Below are 12397 nucleotides of genomic sequence, written 5' to 3' on the forward strand. Positions count from 1 at the left end.
TCAGTTGCTGTTTTGGACTGTGGTCCCTGGATTAGGAGTTCTTTAATGCTCTTTCCAGGCTTGATAGCAGTGATTGCAACAGTGCCCCACCTAAACATGCTGACCTGTGATTTCTCTTCAAACTGATAATCTCTAGATCTTTGTTCATTGTATTTACTTAGTGATGTTGAGAAGCACATTAAATTCCAAAAATTGTAGTCATTTCTGCTCACCAAAGGAGAGTCATTGTTTTTTAAAATGTTTGCAACTTATTTTTTCTTTTTTTGTGGTTCTTATTGTCCCCTCAGTTTTCTTTGATGATTTTTCCAAACTATACAACTTTTTGAAAGCCCTATTTACAACTTTTAAATTCAGATTTTAAAAAATACTGTTTCAAGTAAATAGCACTATCTTGTGCATGATTTGATTTCAGAATTTTAGCTGATGGCCGACCACAGCTGTATAAACACATTGTAAATATACTTAAAGAGTATTTCCACTAAGGGAGAGACTAGTTTATAGGTCCCCAGTTAGAATTACACGTGAAAACTTTTTTTAAAAGATTTTATTTATTTATTTGAGAGAGAGAGTGAGACCGAGAGAGAGAGAGAGAGAGAGCATGAATGGGGTGAAGGGCAGAGGGAAATGCAGACTCCCTGCAGAGCAGGGAGCCTGATTCAGGACTCGATCCTAGGACCCCAGGATCATGACCTGAGCCAAAGACAGACGCTTAACCTACTGAGCCACCCAGGTACCCCTCATGTGAAAACTTTAAATAACTGGCACCATATTAGTATTACTCTCATCTAATACTATTTAGTTGCCCTGTTGAGGCTGACAACTTGAATCCAGATTGGATTATGAACCAAGTGTTAGAGCCCCCTATGTTCTGTAGATAAGACCCATTGGATACTCACCCCGGGAAGCATTCCATGGATAAACTGATCGTTTCAAATTATTTCTTTGGGATGAAAATGATGATTTATGGATATGTTGAGAGAAGGGAGAATGTACCAAGGTTCAGGATTAATGTACTAACAGTATTTACTATGTGCCTGGCACTATTTAAGTAACTCACATATATTCATTTAATCTTCTCAAAAACACCATATTGAAGAAGCTGAGGCACAAAAAGTTTGAGTAACTTACCCAAGGTCATTCATCTAGTTAGAGGAGATAGTAGGCACCCTAAGCACAGTGGGTTACGTGACTGTGTTTCAGAGAAAAGGTAGAATAAAGCATCCAGATGACAGTGTACGTTGTCCCTTTTCTTGAGCACCACTCCTTCCTGAATAAATGTTGTTACCCTGATGTTTAGACATTTCCATGCCTTTAAAAGTTGGACATTTTTTGTCAGTGTCTTCATAGTTAATAAAGATTCCACCAGGCCAAAAATAAGAAATAACCAAGCAGCATGTTAATCTAAAAGTTATAACTCCAAAGGTCCCTCCACTTAGGCCTTATTTTTCTCTAAAGCCCTTCATTACAAAATCCACACCTACAACATACTATCTAAATGGATAATACACAGTCATTGACCTGAATTTTACATTTGGAAACAATTTGCTCATTTTTTCTCTTAGTTGGAAACAGTGGAACAGAAAATTCTGAATGTAATTTTTAAAATATCTGAGTACAAAAATTTTTACTCCAAAGAAAGGAAGACTAGGAAGCTTATATAAATGTGACTAACTTGAAATGGAGAAAAATATGTTGCATACTCCATTTGTAGCCATTGGTATGGAGGGGTTTTCGCTGTTTTATTCTGTACTTGAATCTTGGACTTCCAAGTCATAACCTTTTTTTTCCCCCTAGTGACAGAGATTTATTAACTTAGGGAATACTCAAGAAAGCATAAATAGAGCCCCTAGCAATATCAGAGTATAGATTTTCATCTTAAGATGTTAACCAGGTTACAATACGTGTGAGCCGTGCTCCTGTGACCCTGTGGTTTGATGTGTCCTAGTGAGTTCTTAGTGCTCACAGTTCAGTGTCAAGATTGCTATTTTATAAAGTGAGGATAATAGCATTTTTTTAAAGACCCAAATGGCCCTCTTTCAGTATTTCCTCCCTTGTGGAGGCAGTAGTTGTGCAGCCTTTAGAATCAAATAAGTCTGTTAGAACCCTAACTCTGCTACTCACTAAGGTGTAACCTTGGCAATTTAACTATTTAATTTCTTTATTTGCAAAATGAAGGTATGAATCCAGTCTCTTAATAGTCAGGATTCTCCAGAGAAACAATTAATGGGGTATGTATATATACAATTACACGGATTTATTATAAGGAATTGGGTCATGTGATTATGGAGGCTGTGAAGTCCCAAGATCTGTAGTCAGGAAGCTGGAGACCCGGGAGAGCCGATATGTAGCTCCAGTCTGACCTGTGAGCCAGCAGAGCCAATAGGGTAAATTCCAATCTGAAAGCTGACAGGTTCGGGACCTAAGAAGAGCTGATGTTTTTCAGTCTCAGTCCAAAGGCCAGAAAGGACCGGAGTCTCAGCTCAAGCAGTCAGGCAGGGGAAGTTCCCTCTTACCCTTTTTCATTCTATTCAGGTCTTCAGTTGATTGGATGAGGCCCACCCACTGCTACTTTACTCTCTCTACTGATTCAAATGTTCATCTCATCAAGAAATAACCTCACAGACTCATACAGAATACTGTTGGCCAAATGTTTGCACACCCAGTGGCCCAGTGAAGTTGACACATAAGATTAATAATCAAAAGTTCACCCCTTGTCAACTTGGCACGCATATGCATCACCGTAAGCCATACTTAATCTCCAAATAAAGACAATGATAAGGTCATAATTCAACCGACTGTGATACAAGTATCCAATGTACAACCAAAACCACACTAACTCCTTCCTCAAAAGAAGAAATAAAGTCCTTGAATGATGTTCACTCTTCTTGATATCCTGTGTCTTAAATACTATGATACAGAATTGACAAAACTTAAATACCATGATATGGTGTCAGTACATCTTATTTTACATAAGGGAACAGAAGAGGAAAGAAAACAAATGTATTGGCTTTACACACACGCATACTCAACCAAATGAGGAGAGACACTCATGACAATTACAGTTTTCATTTCTGTAATTGGTTGCATGGTGGTAGTTGGTATTTTTAACTCCCTTCTTCTACTACCCATTCTGTGTTCTCTTTATCTTCAGCAAGCACCTCAGCTGGTCATGGTTCTTTACCTGGTAGAGTAACCCAAACTGTCATTCCTGAAGTGTATGGGCCATGGTAGTCCTGCCTGGATTGACTTGGAGTTTTCCACCGACTTGAATGACAGGGCATGATAACGTTAAGAGAGAGGACCTGAGAGATTTGTATTCCAGACGTACTCTTCATTGTCTCCATTGTGGAGTAGTAGACCATAAGGTTGTTGTGAATAGTAAATGAGACATAATAAGTACAAGAAAGTGTTAAAATCGTGCCTGAAAAAGTGAAAGTGCTTAATCAGTGTTCATTTTTTTCCTTTAATGTATCTGCCAGTATCTACCCCAAGTTTCTATTTCAAAGCAAATGTGTTTAAATAGGGGATTGCTAAGGAGGATGAGGGGGAGCTATTAGGCTACGTTTTCGAACTTTTTAGAGTCATAATGTTTAGCTAAAATAGAATTTTTTTTATTTATTTTATTTTATTTTATTTATTTATTTTTTTTAGCAATGCCTTTTAGATTGCTGGTCAGCAGCCAGTGTTCCCACCACTGACCTCAAAAAGCCTTGTAATTGGTGAAGTAGTTCTGAGCCCTGGGTAGGGGAGGCCTGGTTCAGGGCTAAAACTTCCAAAATATAGTGCACTAATTTTTTTTGAATACTTAATGCTTTAATTGAAAACATTTCTCAATGCTTGCAGCTCCTTTAGAACAGAGTGGGGTGTTGGAGGAATGCTCCAAAATAATTTCTTTTATACCTGGAAAATATATATTCAGTTTCTAAATTTCAGGTTATTATGCTGTTAGATAAGCAGCATGAAAAATGAGATTTTTTTCTGACTTTTTTGACTCAAGGGTCGAGTGGTGGAAAATATCTCAAAGCGATGTGGTGGATTCCTGAGAAAGCTCAGCTTGCGAGGCTGCATTGGTGTTGGGGATTCCTCCTTGAAGTAAGTTGAATCCACAGTGACTCACTCTGTCATGGCAGCTTGTAGCTGACTTGTCATCAGCAGAAATAAACCAAGCATATTATGTGCTTTTCTTCTGTTAAATACTTTCTGTGGTAATTTGCAAAGAGATCTAAAAGAACTGTGACTTGAGAGTCAGCAGGCCCGGGTCAGGGATGTGACTTTAGGACAAAGGATTTCACCTCTCCAAGTGTTCGGTCTCTCTTCTACAAAGTGAAGGCAGCTGTGGCTGCTGCATGAGAGTGTCATGGGTATCACATGAAGCCACATAATAGTTGACTCCACTGGTCCCTTCTTCATTTGCTGATCTTCTTAGTTTCATTCTCATAAGAGTGACTACCTTTTTATATATTATACTACTCAACAAAATAATTCTTCCAAAAACTTCCTTAGCACACCTGGAATTTTGCTTACTCATGATGGGATGTAATTATCCAGTTGTATCCTATCCGAACAAATGCTTGCCCACGTCTTACTAGATAGCCATTATTTATTGGAAATGTTATCAATCCACTGTTAAGGACGTGTGCTTTTCTGGAGACAAGACCTAATCAAAACCTTTATGTTCTTATCCTTGTGGCCTCTACTATCGTTTGAGGTTGGCTAAATTAGAACACACACTGCCCCTAGAACCTTGGGATAGTCTTTGTCTCTTGCTGACCTAAGCATCACCACCATGTATATCAATCGCAACTGCCAGTAAGAATGTGCAGTACATAGTGATTGTAGATAGTGGAATTTGTAATTGAAACATCTGCTATACCATTGCTAAGAAAATTGATTCATAACATATTTTAAGGATCAGAACACTCCCTATAAATGTAATGGAACACAGTATTTTTTTTAATCAAGAAATTCAGATCATCAAACCAAATTTTCTGGTACTTCAAAAGCTTTGTAGACTGATGAAATAGATTGATTCTATTTTAATACAAAGTTTAAATGTATCAAATAGGTCCTAAGATAATTTATAAAAGAGAACATAAGTTTAATAGTGGTTTTATTAAACTAAAATAAATGTGAAGATGTGGATTTTCACATGATGTGGATTTCCTCACAATGAGGAATATCAAAGAAATATATTCTCATTTCACTTAGCATAAAACCTCCGGTTCCATTCATGTCGATGTAAATGGTAGGTATTCATCCTTTCTAATGGCTGAGTAATATTCCATTGTATATATAAACCACATCTTCTTTATGATGGCTAATTGAATTTAAAAAAAAATATTCTTTTTTTTTTTTTAAAGATTTTTTTATTTATTTATTCGACAGAGATAGAGACAGCCAGCGAGAGAGGGAACACAAGCAGGGGAAGTGAGAGAGGAAGAAGCAGGCTCATAGCGGAGGAGCCTGATGTGGGGCTCGATCCCAGAACGCCGGGATCACGCCCTGAGCCGAAGGCAGATGCTTAACCGCTGCGCCATCCAGGCGCCCCCCAAAAAAAAAAATATTCTTATCTTGGCGGTTGGAATAAAGCTACATGTACTAGCAAAACTACCCTGAGGGGCTAAGAATGTTAGTGGTTTACCATAATTTTTATAGTAGAAATCTATATTAATATCTTGTACATTTTTAGAGAGAGAACACACGCATGCAAGAGAGCAGGGGAGTGGCAGAGGGAGAGAGAATCTTAAGCAGGCTCCACCCTCAGCAGTGCAGAGCCCAATGAGGGGCTCAGTCTCACAACGCTGAGATCATGACCTGAACCAAAATCAAGAGTCAGACACTTAACCGACTGAGCCACCCAGGCGCCCCATTATCTTATACATTTTTAATATGTGAGACCAGATTACTATGAGAAATAATGATAAGCATAATTCCAGAACATGACTCAGAAGGAATTTTGTTATGCCTCGGGTTTTTTATTATAATTACCTAAAGCCAGCCTTGGCCTCTACTCTGCCCCACATGTGCATTGTTGTTTTGGATGGAGGCAGGCTATTCATTTGCAAATGTTTATTGAGCCCTACTCCACCAGGCACTGATCTAGAGAATGGAAATACAGCAGTAATCAAAATAGATTAAAATCCCAGTACTAATGGATCTTACATGTATGTTTGCTGTAACTCTTGCTGCATCATTATATATGAAGTCCTATGGATTTTTGACAGTTTTATTGAGATATAATTGAGATACAATAAACTGTATTTAAATTGTACAATTTGATAATTTTTGGTATATGTTATATACCCGTAAAACCAACACTATAATCAAGATAATGAACATACACAAGTAAATTTTCCTCATGTGCCTTTATGATACCTCCCTTCCTCCTTCCCTGTCTCTGCCCCATTGCTAGGCAACCATTGATCTGCTTTCTGTCACTATAGGTTAGTTTAAATTTTTAACAATTTTTATGTACTTCTATAGTATGTATTCAGTTTTTCCTGACCTCTTTCACTCAACATAATTGTTTTGAGATCCATCCATGTCATTGTATCAATAGTTCATTCTTTTTTATTGCTGAAGAGTCGTCCATTGTACAGATATACTACAACTGAGTTATTTCTCGTTTGGATTCTTTCCAGTTTGCAGCCATTACATATAAAGCTGCTATGAACATTTGTGTACAAGATTTTGTGTGTCATATTTTTTTGTTTCTCTTGAGTAAATACCTAGGTGTGGAATGGCTAGATCATTTGGTAGGTACATGTTTAACTTTTTAAAACTTTCAAACTGTTTCCCAAAAGGCTTATGCCATTTTATATTCCTACTAGAAGTGTATGGTACTTCCAGCTCCTCCACACCTTTGTCAGCACTTGATAGGTCAGTCTTTTTAATTTTAGCTTTTCTAATAGATATGTGTCGTAGCATCTTATTGTGATTTTAATTTGTATTTCTCGTGATTAATTATGTTGAGCAATCTTTATATGTACTATGCTAGCCACATATTTTCTTTGCTATCTGTTCAAATGTGGGGGTTTTGCCCTTTTATTTTTATTATTATTTTTTTAAAGATTTTATTTATTTATTCGACAGGATAGAGACAGCCAGCGAGAGAGGGAACACAAGCAGGGGGAGTGGGAGAGGAAGAAGCAGGCTCCTAGCAGAGGAGCCTGATGTGGGGCTCGATCCCAGAACGCCGGGATCACGCCCTGAGCCGAAGGCAGATGCTTAACCGCTGTGCCACCCAGGTGCCCTGGTTTTGCCCTTTTAAAAAGATTACTTTTTTTTTTTTTTTTTTTTTTGGTCTTACCATTGAATTTTGAGAGTTATATTCTGCATACAAGTCCTTGGTCAGATTTGTATTTTGTAAATGTTTTCTCCCAGTCTGTGGGAGTTTTTCACTTTAATGAAGTTCAACTTACCAGTTTTTTTTGAAAGAATCATGCTTTTGGTGAATCATACTTTTGGTGATATATGAGATCATTGCCTACCCAAGGTCATAAAGATTTTCTCCTGAAGTACTGATTTAGTAGCATTTCACAAATTCTAATGCTGTGTTTACATTTTCATTCCATTAAAAATGTATTCTATTTCCCTTTTGATCTCTACCTTGATGATGGGTTATTTAGAAGCATGTTAGTTAGTTTCTAAATATTTGGGCATTTTCCAGATTTTTTTGTTATTGATTACTAATTTAATTCCGTTGTGATCAGTGAATATACTTTATATGACTTGAATTCTTTTAATTTTATTGAGACTTGTTTTGTAGCCAAGAATATGGTCTGTCATGGTAAATGTTCATATACACTTGAAAAGAACATGTTCCCTACTGTTGTTGGCTGGAGTATTCTATAAATATCAATTAGATCAAGTTGAATAAGAGTGTTGATCAAGTCTTTTAATATCTTTACTGATTTTCTGACTTCTTGTTTGATCAAATATTGACAGAGTTATATTGAAATCTCTGCCTGTAATTTCAGATTTGTTTCTCCTCAGGTTATTTCTTCATGTATTTTGAAGCTCTGTTATTAGGTATATAAACTTTTAGGGTTGCTGCACCTTTATGATGAATTGACCAGTTTTTCATTATCACATGGCCTTCTTTTATCTCTAGTAATATTCTTTGCTGTGAGGTCTACTTTGTCTGATATTATATAGACACTCCAGCTTTCTTTTTTTGGCATATGATTTTCCATTTTTTTCCTTTTCACTGATTTGTGTCTTTATATTTAAAATTGTTTTCTTGTAGGGGCGCCTGGGTGGCTCAGTCGTTAAGCATCTGCCTTCGGCTCAGGGCGTGATCCCAGGGTCCTGGGATCCAGCCCCACATCAGGCTCCTCTGCTGGGAGCCTGCTTCTTCCTCTCCCACTCCCCCTGCCTGTGTTCCCTCTCTCGCTGGCTGTTTCTCTCTTTGTCAAATAAATAAATAAAATCTTTAAAAAAAAAAGAAAAGTTGTTTTCTTGTAGGCAATATGTGGTTGGATGTTGCTTTTTTGATCCATTATTACAATTTCTGCTTTTTAATTTTTGTATGTAGATCATTTACATTTAATGTGATAATTGATCTGTTATGGTTATTTTTAAATTTACTCTCTTACTGTTTTCTATTTGTCCCATACATATTTTCTTTCCCTTTCCTCTTTTTATGCCTTCTTTTGGATTAAGAATTTTTTATGATCCCACTTTACATCCTTTTTTGGATTAGAGCTTTAAGTTATTTTGTAATTTTAATGGTTGCTTTACAGTTTTTGTAATGTACATCTTTAACTTGTTATAATTTACCTTCAAATTGTATTACAGATCACTTCCATTTTTCCTTGCTCAGCCTTTATGCTATTACTGTTATACATTTTAATGCTACATATAATACAAACTACTTCACACTAGATTGTTGTATTTTTTAATAGTCACTTATTTTTTAAGAGATTTAAATAATTTTAAAAAGTGAATTTCTATACCTAAGTGGTTACTATTTCCATGTTCTTCATTTCTTTGTGTAATGTCACTCTTTTTTCTACCTATAGAATGTTCCTTAATATTACTTGTACTGCCAATCTGATTAATTCTTTTAGCTCTTCTGTGTCTGGAAAAAAAATTATTTTTTCCTTCATTTTTTAAAAATATTTTTGCTCAGTATAGAATTCTGTTGACAGTTTTTTTCAGTATTTTAAAGATGCTTCTCCTCTGTTTTCTTGCCTTTTTTTTTTGTTACCAGTGAGAAATCTGTCACCCTTATTTTTCTTTCTCTGTACATGATGTGTCTTTTTCTCTGGCTGCTTTTAAGATTTTTCTATCACTGGTTTTGACCGATTCGGTTATGATATGCCTTGATGTATTTTTTCTTCATATTTCTTTGCTTAGAATTCTTTGAGTTTCTTGGATTTGTAGGTTTATAATTTTCATAAACTTTGGAAAAATTTTGGCCATTACTTCTTCAGATAGTCTACCCCACCCCTACCCCTGCCCAATCTCCTGTTCCTTGGGGACTCCCAGTCACATGTATATTAGATTGGTTGAGGCTGTCCCACAACTCATTTATGCTCTGCTCTTTTTTTTTTTTTTTTCCTTCTTTATTTTCTTAACATGTTTCATTTTGGATAGTTTCTATTGCTATGTCTTCAAGTTCACCAGTCTTTTCTTTGAAAATGTCTAATCTGCTGTTAGTCTCACCTAGGAAATTTTTATCTTAGCCATTTTCCAAAAGTTTAATTTGGGTCTTTAAAAATAACTCTTAATGTGTCTACATAACACACTTAATAAACATAACATGTTTAATCTTTATATAGCTCCGTAGAACTATATTCTACAGAACATGATCATAATAACTTTGAATGTCTTTGTCTACTATTTCTAATATTTCTGTCAGTTTTGGGTCAGATTTGATTGATTTTTCTCCTCATTATAGGTATATTTTCCTTCTTTGAATGCATGCCAATTTTTTGCTCAATGCCAGGCATTGTGAATTTTATTTTGGGTGCAGAATATTTTTGTATTCCTATAAATATTATTGAGTTTTATTCTGGACACAGTTGAGTTATTTGGACATAGTTCCTTTCAAATCTTTTTCTTTTTTTAAATTTGTTAAGCTGGACCAAAGCCATTTTTAGTTGAGTACTAATTGTATACCTGAAGCAATGTACTTCCCAGTGCTCTACCCTGTGTCCCACAAATTAAGATGTTTTTCACTGTTGGCTTGTGGGAATGGGCATTTTCCTGGTTCTGGGTGAGCTCTGGCTGTTGCTCCTTCTAATGCTTTTTGATGATTCTTTCTCCGGCTTTGGGTGGTTTCCCTGTATGCATGCTCTGATTAGTACTCTATTGAATTCTTGAGGGAAACCCTCTGAAGTTCTCAGTGCTCTAATACTCTTCTCTGATAAATCTAATGACCTTGGTCAGATTTTGGCTCCACATCTTCAACTCAGGGATTCCACCAGCCTCCAGGTCAGTTCCATAGCACCATACCAGGGCAGAAGGAGCAGATAAGAGTGACATGGTTTGAGGCCAGGCTTTGGAACCATTTGGGTACTGCATGGAAGAATCAGGACTCAACACTATAAATACATTGAAGCTGTATTTCAGGAAAATGCAGGTGACCCAAGCCAGTCCTTGCTGAATATGTTAAGGAATAAGTGGTGAGTAAGGGATGTTTAATTTTCCACTTTTGGCCTTTCTGCCAACATACAAATCATTGAGGAAGTTGCCCTTCATGACTCAGTATCCTTAGCAGTAAGTGGATGGTCCTTCATACTGATGAACTACTGACCCTATCAGTGGCCAAAGACAGTTTCTTTAGAAAGGCTCTTGAATAACCAAGTGACAGCATGGCACAATACAAGAAAGATTGAGTCCTCGTGCTTCCAGCTGATTTTTCTAGAGAGAGGAAGGAACAAGGAGCCAGGCCTCCATTCTCTGATGTTCACCAAGGTGTGTGTTGAAGAATTATGACTGATACATAGTCAGTCTTAGGCTTTGCTTCTCAAAGTGTAGTTCCCAGAGTAGCAGCGGCGGCATCACTTGGGAATTTCTTAGAAATGCAGAGCATCAAGCAGTTTGTCAAGCTATGCCATTAGAATCTGCACTGTGACAAGAACCCCAGCTGTTTCATGTGCATATTAAAGTTTGAGGAGCACCAGTACCTATAGTCAACAAGAATATGTTGTACACTTGAAATCTGGTGAGAGTCAATCTCATGTTAAGTGTTCTTTCCACAGTAAAATAAAATGTAAAAGTTTGAGGAGCAGTGTTTTAAATGTGAACGGTGACACATGCCCTCTAGTGGCTGACCAGGGAGTTTTTAAATGTTTTCTCTTCATAGGACCTTTGCCCAGAACTGCCGAAACATTGAACATTTAAACCTCAACGGGTGCACCAAAATCACTGACAGGTAAGGAATGAGAATGAGTTTGGTAACATTGACCATGGGGAATGTGAGGGGAGAGAAACATGGTTGAAAATATCTTTAGTGTGTCTGCTCTTTTCCAGCACGTGTTATAGCCTTAGCAGATTCTGTTCCAAGCTGAAACATCTGGATCTGACCTCCTGTGTGTCCATTACAAACAGCTCCTTAAAGGGGATCAGGTAGGAGTACCTGTTGTCAGAAGAAACACCTAAACCTGTGAGCATCCTGGTGTGTCTAAAACCTTTCTAATGAGCCCATTGGAACAAGAAATAGGTGACTCGGGTCACAGAGGTTTTCTCTCCCCTGAATTGTTTGTGATTTACTGAACTCAGGCTTGGTAATGAACTATCTATAAGATAGATTGCACATATGTGGTCCTGTTTCTTGTTCCGTCAGTGAGGGCTGCCGAAACCTGGAGTACCTGAACCTCTCTTGGTGTGACCAGATCACAAAGGATGGCATTGAGGCCCTGGTGCGAGGTTGTCGAGGCCTGAAAGCCCTGCTCCTGAGGGGCTGCACACAGGTACCGAGGGGTTAGTTGAGGTGTGTTTCTCTAACATGAAGTGTGGACACTTCAGTAGAGAACTGCTCTTGCATTTTTCTTGGTGCTCCACTATTCCTTCACCTGGTTCCATCCCTCCTTTGTTTTCTCTGTCCACTCAGTTGGAAGATGAAGCTCTGAAACACATTCAGAATTACTGCCATGAGCTTGTGAGCCTCAACTTCCAGTCCTGCTCAGTAAGTAGCGTGCTTTTCCTGCGACCACCCTCCTGTCCCACATTTCTTGAGTCTCCTGTGGCCCCACTTTGAAGCCCCCAGGCAGGAGGGATGGTGGCCGCACCATCCCGTATTTTGTGTCCTCATACGATCTGTCGGTTGGCCACAAGATGAAAGAATAACAGTCTAAACAGAGTGGCCGATACAAAGCCATTCACATTTCCCACTAAAAATAATATAGATTGACATCTTGGTTTATTTTAAGATATCAGGAATGCTGTG

At 37.6% G+C, this 12397-nt stretch overlaps 1 protein-coding gene across 6 annotated transcripts in view; it reads left to right on the plus strand.

Annotated features, from left to right (window-relative positions):
- The window catches only part of FBXL2 (F-box and leucine rich repeat protein 2), a 124912-nt gene that overhangs the window by 69926 nt on the left and 42589 nt on the right, over positions 1-12397 (plus strand). For all 6 annotated transcript variants that reach the window (XR_005836598.1, XM_040637003.1, XM_040637004.1 and 3 more), the window contains exons 5-9: positions 3998-4092; positions 11315-11383; positions 11482-11577; positions 11795-11921; positions 12062-12136. Coding sequence is in view for 5 of the 6 variants with exons in the window: in XM_040637003.1 (XP_040492937.1) it covers positions 3998-4092; positions 11315-11383; positions 11482-11577; positions 11795-11921; positions 12062-12136 (462 nt within the window). In the remaining variant the exon portion in view is untranslated. The remainder of the gene's footprint in view (positions 1-3997; positions 4093-11314; positions 11384-11481; positions 11578-11794; positions 11922-12061; positions 12137-12397) is intronic.

This window comes from Ursus maritimus, unplaced genomic scaffold, assembly GCF_017311325.1.
Source record: "Ursus maritimus isolate PB19 unplaced genomic scaffold, ASM1731132v1 scaffold_20, whole genome shotgun sequence".
NCBI lineage: Eukaryota > Metazoa > Chordata > Mammalia > Carnivora > Ursidae > Ursus > Ursus maritimus.